The sequence below is a fragment of the Manis pentadactyla genome, chromosome 7 (assembly GCF_030020395.1).
Source record: "Manis pentadactyla isolate mManPen7 chromosome 7, mManPen7.hap1, whole genome shotgun sequence".
Classification (NCBI taxonomy): domain Eukaryota; kingdom Metazoa; phylum Chordata; class Mammalia; order Pholidota; family Manidae; genus Manis; species Manis pentadactyla.
Genome location: NC_080025.1, coordinates 137978469 through 137993495, shown reverse-complemented (window position 1 = coordinate 137993495; position 15027 = coordinate 137978469). Strand labels below are relative to the sequence as shown.

Below are 15027 nucleotides of genomic sequence, written 5' to 3'. Positions count from 1 at the left end.
CTTTAAGGACAGGTACCCAGTCTCTGTCCCAGTGTCACAGAAGCGAGAGGACAGCCCTTTCCAGGCTGCTCCAGATGGTAACTGGGGGGAGGCTTGTGGGAAGTTGTGTGAGAGGAACAGATTGCTTTGGGTCTGGTTGAGTCTCTACCTTTCTTCTACCTGTCAATTAAAGTTGTTCCCTACTATCTCCGTGGCTCCCCTGTGCCTTCACTGCGCAGTGTCCCTTCCAGGCAGCCTCTACCCCTCCAACGCCTTCCCAGCCCTTCCTTGCAGGCTGAGGCCTCACCACACCTCCAACTTGCAGAATCACTTTTTTCCCTTTAATGTGGGGGGAGGCGGTGGAGGGGCGGAGGGCTGGGGAGCGAAGCGTCCAGGGGGTCGGTCGGCTTTAGCGTGGCAGGCAACTCTCACAGAGGCCAAGGAGACTTGCACGCGCCTCCCATGTCCCCCTTGGGCCTGCGTCCACGGCTGGCCACGGGCACAGTCAGTCCAGGGCTCCCTGCCTAGGCTTCACACCTCCACTGGGCCCGGCTGCCTCAGGTGCTGCTGTAGGAGCTGGACGTTGTGCAGCAGCTTCTTCTGGTGGCCAGCCAGGGTGACGCCCAGAGCAGGCAGGTCTCTGGGGGGGAAGGAGCGGGTCAAATCTGGGCCAGCTTCTCCAAGACCCCAGGCATGACTGCTGGCCTCAGGCCCGGAGGACCGCCACCCACCTCACCCTGCTTACTCCAGGCTGAGCTGAACCACATCACTGAAGGTGCAGAGGCCAAACTTGGAGAAGCTGTCCTGGTAGCACTCTAGTCCAATGGCCGAAAGCCAGGCCTGGGGTGAGTCCAGAGAAGGAAAGTCCAGGGCCACAGGGGTCAGAAGGGCCTGGGAAGGCCTGGGGGAGGGGCACAGGCAGGTCAAACTCCCCCCTTCATTTTGCCCCTTTGCTCAGTTTTCTTTTCGGTTTGCATCTACCCTCCCTAGCTTTCCCAGGCTCCAGCCCCAAGCTCCAGACCTGTCCCCAGGGCCCCCGCCAGCCTGCAGAGTGTCTGGTTTGCGAATCATCTTGTCAAATGCAGCCACCAGTTGGTCAAAATGAGGCCGCCGGGTCCGGTCCTTCTGCCAGGTGTCCAGCATAAGCAGATGTAGTCCAGGAGGACAGCCTGGAGGTGGCGGCAGACGGAACTCCTGTTCTATGGCATTTAGTACCTGGGGGTTAGAGGAAGGATATGGTATGGGAAGCTACTGCTAGTGGAAAGGAGTATGTTGTTAGGTTGGGGGCTGGCATCAGGTGAAACATGAGGTTGGGTGGAGAAGGAACTTAAAAATATGGGTGCCAAAAGCAATGTGAACTTAGAATGTGAGTGGATCAGAGAATGGAGGTCTTAGTGTGGACGAGTCTGCGAGGCTCAGGGGTTGGAAGGATGGGGGTGGGGCATCAGCAATGTCTAGGTCAAGAGCTCACCTCCTGATCGCTCATGTCCCAGTAGGGCCGTTCTCCATAACTCATCACTTCCCACATCACTATCCCGAAGCTCCAGACATCACTGGCTGTGGTATGCTTTCCATGTGCAATGACCTCTGGGGCTGCCCAGCGAAGCAAACAACTTGGGCCCTGAGGGTGGGGTTTTTAGTGATAATCAGAGTAGTGGCCACATTTATTGAGCAACGACTATATGCTCAGATGTGTGTCCAGGCTTTCATATCAAGCATCTTGTTCGATCCTCATAACAACCCTGTAGGGTAGAGGATATGACCTCCATTTTATAGTGCAGAGGCTGAGGCATAGAGAAGTACGAACCTGTGGAGTCACACAGATTGAGGGTCGAGAGCTCAGGGTTTGCACACAGCTGCTCTGACTCTGTGGACTCTGTGCTTTAGGAGAAGCCCAGGAGGTGGTTCTAGGTGTTTTTACAGGTCTCCCACCTCCCCCGTCTAATGGCCCAGCCTGGAGCCCAGAAATGCCTCAGTCCTGTCCGCCTCCGACCCCGGCTTCCATCCTGGATGGAGCACGGGTGAGTTCTAATACTGCAGATATTATGATATGCCACCTGAGGTGCCCACCCCACGTCCTGCTCTTCCTCCAGCATCTACTGCAGGATGCTGAGCCGCCGTGGCTGTGCTCTTACCTGAGGACTGTGGCCAAGACGGGCCACTTTGCACACTAGATGACTATTCACCAGCACACTGCGGGCAGAGAGTGCTCGGTGGACGAAGGCAAAGCTGGACAGGTACTGCATGGCGGCAGCCACTCCCCGCTGCATGGCCACCAGCTGCAGACTGCTGAACTGGCCCTCCCGCTGCTGATGGGCAGGGGGCAGAGGTCAGCCACCAGCAATGGGGCAGGGAACCTCGACACATGGCACAGCAGACATGGGCACAAGAGGGTGAGGGGGTCAGGGAACCGGAAAATGCACTGGGAATAAAGGATGAAGACTACGGGAGGCGGGAAGCAAGGCATAGGGCTCTGCCTCCAGGACAGTTGAGAACTGCCAACTTGCCAGCACCCAGGGACCCTCCTCCCTCTCCCAGGCCAGACTGACCCTGAGGAAGCTGTCCAGGGGGCCCAGCTCCATGAGTTCCGTTAGCACCATGAGGGGCCGGCTCTTGGTGACCACGCCTTCCAGCCGCAGGACGTTGGGGTGCTGGAACTGGCCCAGCACGGCAGCCTGACCGAGAAAGGTCGTCTGCAGGCTCTCGGCACCACCGGCCCACAGGGCCTGGATGGCCACAGCCTGTTCCCGCCGTCCCCGGGGCTGCAGGCGGCCCCGGCGAACTTCTCCGAAGGAGCCTGGGAGAATAGGTGTAGCTGGGGGAGGGTGTCAAGGGTGGGCAGAGGGCTTATGGTGTCCCACCCTGTTTAGAAGGGATCCTGCCAGGGGAGGCTCCCAGGGGGCCCCAGTCCTTCCCATTCCCTGCTCCTGCCCCCACAGTACCTGCCCCAATGACCTCCTCGATCTTGATATATGCAGGATCAACCTCCCGGGCAAATTCTCGGATGGCCTGGCAGGGGTCCTCGTATGTGGAGGGGTCAATGTAATACTTCACCCCAAGACCTGTGAGGTATAGGTTGTTATGAAGGGATGCCGGGAGGCCGTGCTGCCCACACACCCCAGGCATGCCCTCTTTCTTCTGAACATGGTGCTCAAGAGCACCCCTCAACTTTGGGGGAACCCAACCTTGCCTGGGGTGCTCCCATCCCTGAGCCCCCATCTCTCAACCTGTGCACCCCACAGTGCTAGCCCCCCACACCTGGACTGCTGTACTGCTGTAGTTGCTCTGTGTAGCCTGTCCCACGCCGCTTCCTGGGGGACAAAATCGAGTCCTGGAATGACCTTCCCATTTCCTCCCACCTCTGCGTGGGCCGGGTGGCGGAGGACGAGGTCGGTGGGGGTTTCTGCACAGGCTCTGGGGCTGCCTGGACTTGGGGTTGTGCAACCAGAGTGAGGGGCTTGGGGGCACAAAGGGAGGGGCGCACCTCTGGAAGACAACAGCCAGCACAGTGATGGCTGCCAGCAGGAGGAAGGCCAGGGCTCCCAGGATAGAGCCGATCACCAAGGACAGTCTCTCTGGAAGCCGGGCAGACAGCTCACCTGAGGACCCAGGCGCCCAGGATCACTGCCGGGCAAGGTCTCACATGCACGTGCACCCACACTCGCCTGGTGTGCCCACCCCCATCCACCCACGGACTCGAAGGCCAGCTGCTTGGCCAGGAGCCCCCTGCACACAGCCTCTGGTCTGGAGGGTGCTGGGCGAGGGCTCAAGGCAGGGGCAGCCCCTGGGCTCTCCTCACCACCGCCTAGTGCCTCTCCCTCCCTGTCCAGGCTTCCTCTCACCTTGAGGCAGTGTCTGGAAATAGACCTTGCCCCCAAAGGGGCCGTGGCCTGCGGCAGTCCGCGCCCGGACCTGGAAGCCATAGATGTGGCCGGGGCTCAGCTGCGTCACGGTGGCCGTGTTGGTCTCGATGGTCAGGGTGAAGGAATGGGATTCATCTTGTGCCTGGGGAGGGGGGCAGCCACTCACTCCCTGCCCCCTGCCCCAACCCTCTCACCCTTGCTCCTACCCGCAAAGCTTCCAGCCCCTCCCACGTTCTTGAAACCCCCTGCTGCAGGCTCCTTGGCACCTCTGTCGTCCTAGTGGCCCCCACCTCTCACCCCCTGCAGTGGCCCTGCAAGCTCCCATCAGCCCTGCTGGGCACCCCCGCCCCTCCTGACCTGGTCACAGTAGCGGAGCTGATAGTCCAGGATGTTCCCGTTGGTCTGGTCTGGCTGTGGCCAGGACACCGTGAGGCTGTTGGATGCCCGGCTCACTTGGTGTACCACAGGGACTGCAGAGGGAACTGAGGCAGGGGGGTTAGTGGGGGGGGTTTCCAGGGCCAAGGAGCGGGAGCAGGGAGGGGGTGCTAAGGAGAGGTAAGGCTCACCTGCGTGGCTAGTGCTGACATTGATGGTTGCAGCCTGGGGAGGGTCCGGGCTGAGCTCTGACACCCCGTTGACAGCCTGCACCTCCAAGATGTAGGGCACGTGTGCCCGGAGCCCCCCGACTAACACTCGGCTCTCAGTCAGGCCCCTCTGGCGGGGGTCAAAGTGGACCTCATCCCTGCAGCGGCGACAAGCGCCCCCGCTGCCAGGCTCCTGGTGGCCTCTGCACTCCTTGCACACGACGTTGAAGAGCAGGTCCCCTCGCCCCCCCAGCTCCTGAGGGAGGCGCCAGTGCAGCATGAGAGCGGAGCCTTGCACCTCGAACCAAAGCTCCCGGGGTGCAGATGGAGGGCCTGGGGAGGCCACCGGGCAGTGGAAAGGGCCACAGGAGAGGGAGTTGTGGGTGGGGGTGATTGAGGAAGGAGGGAGGCCCGGGAAGGTAGACACCCAGAGGGGAGGAGACGGAGCCCAGCGGGGGGCCAGAGGGCAGAAGAGGCAGGTGGAAGGAGAAGGGCAGGAGGCGGGCCAGGTGGGCATGGGGTCAGCGAGAGGGAGGTTTAGGGTAGCGAGGAATGAACCAAGGACACAAGAGAAAGAGAAGTCACTGCAAACGCAAACCAGCCCCGCTGTGTGACCCACAGGCTCTCCCTCTCTGTCCCCACTCCCAGTCCCATTTCCTCTCCTGGGGCTTGTGGGGGACTCACCAGTGCAGGGGGCTTCTGGGGGGTCGGAACTGGCCCGGTAGAAGCCATCCAGGCAGGGGCACACAGGCGCTGCCGGGTCGGGGGTATGGCTGCGGGCAGGGCACAGTGAGCAGGGACCATTCCCAGCCAAGGCCTTGTAGGTGCCCCTGGGACAGGCTGAGGAGCACAAGAGGGTGAAGGTGTTGCCGTCATACTGGCTCCACCTGTCCCCTCCTGAGCCCCACCCACTGCACACCCCAGGGGCGGGTCCTTTCCTCCTGAGATCTAGCCCCAAACCCTCTCCTCCCTTTTGATCCCTGGGACAGAGATTACTTCCGTCGTCGCGCTAGGGTGTTATTGTGTTTGCACTGACGGATAACGCAAGGTGGGCTGGGGGCGTTACGGGCAGGCCAAGTACCAGATGCAGGCGTCAGGCGTGACTGCATAACTGCCTCTGCAAAGGCCCCCTGCAGCCTCCACCCTGTGGCAGGGCCCCCTCCCCTTAGCCAGTGTCCCCTGCCTTCCTCTACCTGCATCCTGGTCACCTGGCCCTGGGATAGTCCCTTCCCAACTAGATGGCAAATGGGGGCGAGGGACCCCATGCCAAGATGACCCAGGAGTTTAACTCCTTTTGTTCTCCATCGCTTCTCAGGCCCCCAGCCCTAGGATCCTCAGCAATGACTGTGGAAGTCCCCAGAAAGTTTTAGAAATTTCAGATGAGCAGATGAGAGCAAGTTGGTGTGCTTTAGGAAATAAATCTAGAGAAAACGGGAGTCCTTTCCTAAAATAGCCGATTCCCGACCTGCTGGGGACAAAATGAAGTTTGGGGTGCTCAGGAGAGAAGCCCGGGGTGGAGGGGGCATCTTAGCCGCAGGGGGCCGGGGTCTCACCTTGGCAGGCCTTGTCTCCGCGCACAGGCTGATGGCCCGGCTGGCAGCGGCAGCCCCCGACGGCCACCATCCACTTGCCTTCCCCGTTGCAGTGCAGCCTGGGGGGGCTGCCGCCCGCCTGGCCGCCCCCTCCATCCTCGTCTGGCTCTGCGTGAGCCACACAGGCGCCCACGGCTGCCACCAGGGAGGCCCCGCCCGCCCCACTGGCCTGCGTCTCGGCAAAGGCGGCGAAGGCGCGGAGCACGGAGGGGCAGGCGTAGGCGAAGAGCTTAACGGCCACGAGGGCCAGGCAGGCGCCCGTGTCCTGGAAGGCCACGTAGAAGCCGCGCTGGGTGAGGGGGCCGAAGCTGCGCTCCTTGACGTTCAGCCGCAGCCCGGCCCGCTGCCCGGCGCCACGCGGGCCCACGGCCCACGCCGAGGACGCGGGGAAGCTCTCGTCCGCGGCAATCGTGTCCACCTTGGTCCAGCGCTTGCGGTGCCAGTCGGAGAGGCCGTCGGGGCCGTCGGGCTCCTCCGCCTGGCGGTAGTAGAGGGTGAAGGTCTCCCGGCAGGCGCCGCCGGCCACGCCCAGGCTGGAGCAGGCCCGCACCGAGAAGTGGAGGCGGATGTGCGCCCTCTGCGCCCCTCCCCGCTCCACGAAGTGTGTCTGCAGCCAGTTGTCCTGCCCGGCGCCTGGGGGGGCCCCTGCCACGTGGCATGCCTCGAAGGTCCGAGTCAGGCGACGCTGGTCGTCCAGAACACTGACTTCATCCCACTGCAGGGAGGGTGGGGGACAGCGTTAGCTGCTCGGGGCTTGGGGGTGCAGGGAGCAGGGGCCGTATCTCTTCCACTGAAAATTAAAATCAACGGCATGCAAGGCAGGGTGACGACACCCCAAAGTCCTGTTCCTCTGGAGGGAAGGAGTCTTTTCCCATCAGTCGCTACCCAGGGGCCCCTTCCTGGATTCCATACTCTAGGGAGCAGAGTAGTAAAGGGGCAATGGGCTCAGAGTGAAAGAGGGGCACTCACCCCACCTGGGGGGTAGGTGAGCCAGCCAATCTCAGATGTCTCTCCAGTGGTGTCCAGCAATATCTCTGCTCAGAGAGAAGAAGGCCCACGCAGTGGCCAAGTCTCCAGCCCGCACTCGCTACCACCCCCCCACGCCCGCACCCCCGACCCCATTCCCATGAGGGAAAAAAAGAATCTCCCCCCCCTTGCTCATTTAATTCACCGGCAGGAGCAGAGCTGTCTGTCAGGAGCCTCTCTCTGAAACCCACGCCATTCCCTGCCCCGTTTTGATGTCTTCCCTCTGCTCTGCGTTTCTTGAATCTTTCCCAACTCCCCACCCCAGGCTGGGTCTCTCTCAACAGGCGAGGCCTCTCCAGTCTCCCCTCCGTCTTACCTTCCAGAGCCAGAACTGAGGACAGCAGCAGCAGGGCCCACAGACCGCACACCATGCCCGCCCCGCGGCTCCCTGAGCGGGCAGCCTCCTCAGCAGCCATGGGGCATCTTCAGGGCCCCACCCCGCTCCCAGGCAGGGCTGCCGCTTTGTGAGCCTGGGGGTCTGCCGCCAAGCTTACTTCCTAGGCAGACACACAGGATCAGAAGCAGCCGGTGGGAGGAAACTGCATAGCTTCATAAAACTTGACCCCGTGTCTCCCCCTAGAGCTCTCAGACCGCTCCATCAGCAATCATGGGGTGAGGGCCAGCCGGACGCTGACTTCCCATCTGTGCCAAGTCTACCATCTTGGAGGGCCATGTGCCAGGTCGCTCCCTCCCTACTCCCTGCAGGTGACTCAACCCCCCTCTCTGAGCATCCCTTTCTCATGGCCACCCTCTTTGAGCACAGGCAGTTCTGGGCCAGTCTTACCCTTTCCTGATGGAAGGAGCTATTCCAGTTCTTTCTCTTCATTTATTCTCCTCTCTTCCTCCTACAGCCACCCTGTATTGGAAGCCGGAAGATTCTTCTCATTAGAGCAGGCAGGTCAGAAGTTATTCCTTCCCTAGGGACACAAGATCCCCCTCACCCACACTTCCTGACCCCCATCAGACTTGGGCACTCAAGGCATTTCAGAGAGGCAGTAAAGCTTGAGAAGCTGCAGAAGGAGCGCTGTGGGGGCTGCCTCAGGGGGGTGGGGTCAGGGCAGATGCAAAATAACAGAGGTGCAGATTCCTGCCGTGTGATAAACGAGCCAGCATAAAGAAGGGACAGATCTATGTAGGTCTGACATACCTCCATTTTGTGAACAAAGGTCCTCTCTCCACAGGGGGTACATTTTCAATGGCTTACAGAAAAATGAACATAAGCATATGCCTCACATATATGAAGAAATGCTTCTAGTTTGCTCACAATGAAAGGAAAGCATGTTGAATATTACAAGATTCATGATGCATGAGTTTGGAGAAGCTATTGGAAGCAGGCTCTCTTATATTCACTGAGATTATGAGTTCAGGTTGGAGGGACAATTGGTGATGTCCATCTAGTAGTTTCACTTCTAAGAATTTGTTCATCAGATACTGTAAACTTGGAGCCACGTGCACACATGTTCAAACAAGAATATTTATTGCAAAGTTGTTTGTAAAGGGAAAGACTGTAAAGTAATTGCTCATCAACAAGAAGATGATGTAAAAATTATAGCACAAACTTAAAAGGGAATAAGGGCTAGTGTTATGTACTGATGTGGAAATAATTTCCAAGTGAAAGTAGTCCAGTGTAGAACGGTGTAATATATGCTCTCCAGGCTGGTGGCTTGAGAAGGACAAATAAAATGTAAGGATCGTTAGGAAGGGTAAGCAAAACCTGGAAAGAAAGGGAGAGGGAGAGGATGGTGATAGGGCAAGGGAGATTTTTCTCACTATATTCCCTTAAATATCTGTATTTTAAAAATCTTGTATATACATAAAATATCTCAATTAAATCATTAGTTAAAATTTCCTTTAAATCAGTAACTAATAACAGTTTAGCAAAATGAATCAAAACAGTCTTCATGCCTTCAAAATGATTTCTGGGGACTATGTAATAAGCTGCCCTTTCATATAAAACGTTCCCAAGCTTTGAGAGGCACACCACTACAGCTCACACGCACAGGCTAGGGAGGTATGACTGCCTCCAGGGTCACAATTAAGATAAGTGGGCTCAGAATTTCCTTGGCTCACTGGTCTAGAGATTAGTGGTGACCTACCTCTTTCCTCATGGCTGAGTCTCAAGAGTCTATGAGAGCAGTAGATTCCATTTATTTCTATAGAGAAGAAAACAAGAGGCGTGTTGCTCAAAAGACACGGGACTAAGAATAAAACAAACAACTAATTGGAAAGTGGGAATCTGATTTCTCCTGGCTTTGTGGCCATGTCATTCATGGTACCATTGAAAACTATACATTTCACAATGAAGCTGAAATCCCAACTGTTAAACTATATTTAATATTGATAAATATGAAAATCATAATTTGACTCTACTAATTTTTTTTCTGGTAATGCTGCCTGTACTGTAAGATGAAGCCTTCAGTATTATCTCCATATGGTTATCATGAAAAGACTGTTTCTACAGCTGTATGGACTGATGTGTGGTAGGAACTGACAACTGGTCACCGAAATTTACCTTTCATCCCTCTAGAACCCTATTTATGAAATAGAGTTCAACTTACTGCATATGGAGGCAACTAAGAAGCATTTCCAAACTGCCATGTGTACACCTTACATTTTTACAATGTTATATGTTAATATCTCAATAAAAGTGGGAAAACAAGCATTTCCGTACAGCAAAGTATTCATATGAAACAGAGATTCTTTGCAAATGCTACTAGACCCACTCACAGATTAAATCAATGTTTCAAAGAACAGGGAGATCATGAAGTAAAAAGCATGGCCTCATTACCAATGGCTGTTTAATAAATATCCTGAAGTAATTCATGGTGTAGGTGCACCCCCAGACTCATTCAATGGCTTAATCTGAAGACATGCTTGACACACCAAAGTAGACCAGATTCTGTTCAGAGCCATAGAGTCTTTAGGAATGCTGCTACCAAGAACTGAGAATGCCAGCAAAATGTCTTTAACAGTGAAGGCTATTATACCATTGCCCAGCAGATGTACTTTAAAACAGCCTCTCTCAGTCAGAACATGGATAGATTCTGGAATCTGTACAAAGAAGAAACTGTAAGCATGGTGTCTTCCTAAACTTATAACCAAACAAATAATCATGGAGAAGGGATAATAAACATTTTGGATGAATCTCAATGCACTTTTTTTGAAAGACAGCAAAACACGAGAGAAGAGATGCACTGCATATCACATCAGCTGCGCAATGTGGAACATTCTGGAAGCTGAGGAATGGCAAAGAATTTGATTATAATACAAGTAACAGTAGCTTGTGGCTGCCATTGGGCGGGCGTGTGTAGTCTTAGCATGTTATCTTAGTGACAACATGAAGCTGGCCTCTCTCCAGAAGATCCAGGAAGGAGCAAAAGCAATGATGAAACAGGTTAAAGCCACTCAGCTTCCGTCGTCAAGGGGAATCAGAAAGAAGAGAGTAAAATGGAGACATTGCATGGGGATTGCCACTTCAGTAATTTTTTAAAAATTTTACTAAGAACAAAGATATTCACTAAAAAGCAGTGGTGGAGGATCCTCAAGTACCTAGAAGTGTCCTTTTGCTGTTTGATGAGACCTTTTTTTAGATCTGGATCCAGAAGATTGAAGGTTATAAACAAGTTTCTTCAAAAAAAAAAAAAAATTGTGGCTGAGTGAGACTTGGAAACAAGGTCAGTTCTTACTTCTCAAACAAACAGATAAATTCAAGTCTTATTTCTTAATATGTAGAAAGAACCTAAGTGGATCTCTATGGCAAGACTAAAAATAAGGAAAGAGGCAACTTTGAGATGTGGAAGAAATTGCTATCAACTAATGCCCACCACTGCAGATTCTTCGGAAAGAAGTTTCAAAGGGAGAAATGTAAGTGACAAGAACATGCAACTCCATCCCCATGCCCGGAATACTAAAAACAAGCAGGATTCAGAACTTGATTTTCAAAGATGCCTTCAGTGGCTGTGGAATAAGACATCTTTCCGCATTTGGCCCAGGACTGCATCCTGGGAGCAGCCAAGCACATCCCTTCCACCACACAGACACGGACAGGATGGCTTCAGATCCTTGCATCTCCTCCAGCTCGAGAATGGTCAGTATTTTGAAATCCTCTAACCCATGAAAGAGCAGAAAACTCATCCCAATCAGGAAAATATTCAGATTTCAGACGTGTGTATGGTTTTAAAAAATATAAAACACCAGAAGCAGCAGAAATGTGAATGTAAAATGGTAGCTCAGAAAATGAGATTGATTACATGAGGTTTCGTGTGACAAAAATTGCATTCTCTGACTTCACATTTTTTTTTCTCAGCTTCTTTTCTGGATGTATCACTTTCTATCTTTTCGCTACAGTAGAGGCACTGCATCCACAAGCCTGCGACATTTCTTTGGTTTATAAAAAACATGACAGTTTTGTAGGCATTGAAGCTGTATTTTGTTTTCAGAAACTGGCAAAGATTAAAGATGTGTAGACTCTTAGCTTATAAATCATAGTAGCTTGTGAGTCCTGTTATCCATAAAAATTAAAGGTTGAAAAATGAATTAAATGAGTAAATCAGTAAGAAGTAAAAAAAAACTGTCCTCAACTGAAAATGCGAAACATGATACTTTTATGAACAAGGCAAGCTGCCTTAATTGATGTACCTCAATCCACAAAGTGAATTTTAAAAAATTAAATAATATAAGCCAAATAAGCTGGGAGGAAGGTATGGCAGAAGATGCACTGGGCCATTAAAATTGGTTTCTGTAGGAGGTAGAGATGGAGGATAGTAGGTAGGGGAATTATTAATTTTGTCTTACACATATTTTTCTTATTGCAGTGAGCAGATCTTATTTTTATAATTAAAACCAAAATCTAAACAAAAAAGGAAAATATTTTAAAAACCTAGACTACTACTATAGCATGTGTTTACGTTTTATCCACACCCTCACCCCCGACCCCTAACTTCTTCCTCTGGGTTTCAAAATTATATAAAATTTTTCATCTTTAAAAAGAAAGCAGAGATGGAGAGGCAGTAAGAGCTGGGAATTGGGTCGGGGGAGCAAAATAACTTTCATCCCTGGATTTTCCTTAAGCTTCTTTCCCAAAAAGTTCAAATTGTCCCACTGATAATATCATTCTTCTCTTATACGGTGTCAAGCAAAGGACCTCGTCTTCAGAGGGAAATGGAGGACCGATGGGAGGGGGCTGTGCACTTGGAACCCACGAGAAGTGAGCCCAGACAGGACGTGCAGTGAGGCAAATGTGCTGCAGGTTCCAGGCCCAAAGGGACCAGTGGTTTCGTGTCTGGTGTGGTTGCTGAGCTGCTCCTCACACCTGTTAGCCACAGGGTCAGTGTGGGAGGGGTCAGCACCACAGGCCCTGTCCTCCGTCCTGTTCTGCAGCTGTTAAACACCCAGGAAATTCCAGTATAATCCTTGCTCAGCTTAATGCTGCAGCCTCTGCCCTTTAATCTCCACCTTGGATGTGGGCTCGGTCGCTCTCTTCCAGCTCTGGCCACCTGCCTTGAAAAGGATCCCATTGGCCTTTACAGGGGCATCCAGAGCAGACAGTGAGGAGGCGGCTATCCTCCAGGGCTTCTGGCCCCTGCTGCCCTGGCCGGAGGAGGCAATTTGTGGATTACCTAGCAGAGGACAGTCCTGTGTCCCTCGAGGCCTCCAGTTCCCACGATTGTCCCTCAGAGCACGCAGAGGCAGGCGACCGTGCCTCCCACTCCCAGGCTGTGGAGCTGGAAAGGCTTTTAAGATGCAGGCAGTGTCTGGGTCTAGCCAGACAGCCACTTAGAATGAGTGCTGTGCACTGCTTGTGCACTGACCGGGACACGCATGGCTCTGGAAAAGGGCACCAGGGAGGCTGTGGGGGCGGCCGGTACATGTGTGGGGAAGATTTACGAGTGCCAGGCCCAGAGCCTGTGAGGGCAAGTGTGAGTGTGTAAGGGAGTGTGGAGAGGGGAGAGGAGCAGGTGTGCCGGGAGGTGTGTATGTGACAGCACGCACGTGAGTGCGGATCCCGAGTGGTCCTCGTGCTGGTGGCAGATGCCCACGAGCCCTCTCCCTCATGCTGGGCCTGTCGCTCCTCCACCCCTAGTCGGGCTGTGAATAGCTCTCTGCCCCAGGAGTTGCTTCTGCAGTAACACCCAGGCTGGGAGAGAGAGGTAGACAAAGGGACTGGTGAGGCTGCCCGGAACCCTGCAGCCCCTTCCACCGAGTGGGGCGTATTGTGGGGCCACAGGAGCCCAGGCCCAGCTCAGGACCCGAGGATGAGCTGGGAGAGCAGCTGGCGCAGAGGGGGAAGCTCCTGCCCTTCCCACACTCAGCCCACCACTGCCTGTCACTCCCCAGCATTCCGGTGACACAGCGGTCACTGCCAGCCATCTTCTTGCACCCCAAATGAACCAATAGACTCCAAAGGAGTCCTCTCCCAAGGCCACTAGGTAGGTACATAGGAGCCTGCACCCTAATCTTACTGAGAGAAAAAAAGGTCCATTGCTCTGAGAGAGCCACGTGGCCCCTCTGAACAGCTCTGGCAAGTCTCAGCCCTCCAGTGCCCCATTACATGGTCAGGTTCCCTGGGCTGCCGAAATCCCAGTCCGTTCCCACCGCACCAGCATCTCCCTTCGAGAGCCTGAGTCAAGTTCTCCTGGCCTGTGAAGGGCCTGGCCCTGGTTAACTTAAGGGGAACAGGCCCAGCTGCTTCTCTCCACGGGCACTGCCAGGGACATTACAACATCAGCTATGCTGGGCACATGCCAGCTCCCCCAGGGGTGGGAGGAAAGAGGGTGCCAGACAGCCAAGAGTGGTGGGTGGGGGTGTGGGACAGGTAGGGCCAAGCACCCAGTAAAGAGAGGGGTGGAGCTGCGGCAGCAGCAGGCAGTAGACTTTAGTTGCAACTTGGGGGTGACGGCTGGGGAGCACGAGCCTCCCCTCCCCTCCAAGGCTCAGGTGTGGTGACGGGGTCAGACCAGGGGCAGGAGTGGGGTCAGCCTCCTTGCTCCTCCCCACTCCTCCGGGATTGGGGAGATGCCCCTGGAGGCGGATGGATGGGCGATCATTTTCAGAACCCTGGGAACCGGCCTCTGTGAGGACCCCTAGATCAGAACCCCAGGCCAGAGCCAGCGGGAGAGTCCGTGCGGCCACAGTGGGGGATTGCAGCTGCAGTGTTAACAGGGTATCAGCGGCAGCTGCGGGGTGGAGGCGGGGGGTGCCAGGCTGGCAGTTTCACGAACCCCGCTCTCGCCTTGGGGAGGGATACTCGGTACACCCCCAGGAGGCCCCTGAGCGAGGATCTGCAGAGGCCCAGCCTGAAGAAACCCTCTACTTGTGCAAACCTGAATCCCTCTGTCTCTGGGCACACCGCCCCCTCGGCCCCCAAACCGTCGGCGACCGTGGGGCTCACCTTCGCGCCGGCCACAGGCTCCGCCGGTCTGCGCCCCACGAGGCCCCGCGCTGGAGCTGCGGCTCCCCGCGCTCGTCCGGCGCTGCCCGAGTGTCGGTTCGGGTGCGGGGACCCCGAGCCGCGGCCGGGGGCTGCCGGGGGCCGCGCCTCTCTGGGGTCCCGGGGAACGCGGGGCGGCTGGCAGCAGGGGCTGCCCTGGAGGCGGGGCGCCCGGGGATCGAGCGGGGCCCGCGTAGCGCTCGCCGTCGCCGCGCTCGGCCGCGGGTCCCGCGGCGCGCAGCTCTGCGCCGGAGCGGCGGCTGGAGCGAGCGCAGCCCGGCCCGCCCCTCCGCGCCCCTCCCCGCCCGGCCCGGCCCGCCCCCCGCCGGCCCCAGCGGCCGCCCTCCCGCTCCGCTCTTCCGGGGCGCCGCCTCCGCCGGGCCGCGCGGGCGGAGGCCGGGGACTCCGAGGAGGGCCGGCGCGGGCCCCGGGCCCGGCAGTGGGGCGCCGACGCCCCGGAGGGCGGCCGGCCCCAACGCCCGCGCCCCTCGCCTCCCCTGCTTTGCGTCAACTCGGGACACTAAACCCACCGTTATAGTTCCTACTCGGGTTGG

The 15027-nt window shown here is 55.8% G+C and overlaps 1 protein-coding gene across 8 annotated transcripts; it reads right to left on the bottom strand.

Moving 5' to 3' along the window:
* Nucleotides 1-298: 298 nt before the first annotated feature.
* On the bottom strand, nt 299-14742 carry EPHB6 (EPH receptor B6). 8 transcript variants are annotated; one of them, XM_057504842.1, is made up of 19 exons: nt 14435-14741; nt 9141-9197; nt 7829-7900; nt 7361-7541; nt 6988-7052; nt 5980-6733; nt 5111-5266; nt 4409-4759; nt 4200-4324; nt 3822-3984; nt 3464-3578; nt 3238-3290; nt 2922-3041; nt 2529-2794; nt 2115-2288; nt 1451-1600; nt 1001-1194; nt 725-880; nt 299-619 (listed from the first exon to the last, which is right to left on the bottom strand). In XM_057504842.1, exons 4-19 carry the CDS (start codon nt 7458-7460, stop codon nt 511-513), a joined length of 3051 nt encoding a protein of 1016 aa, XP_057360825.1. In that variant the 5' UTR covers nt 7461-7541; nt 7829-7900; nt 9141-9197; nt 14435-14741; the 3' UTR covers nt 299-510. The 8 variants fall into 8 exon arrangements, with proteins under 8 accessions (XP_057360825.1, XP_057360828.1, XP_057360829.1 ...); XM_057504845.1 differs by having other exon boundaries at nt 2115-2285; XM_057504846.1 differs by having other exon boundaries at nt 2529-2776; nt 14435-14740.
* Between the last annotated feature and the right edge of the window lie 285 nt (nt 14743-15027).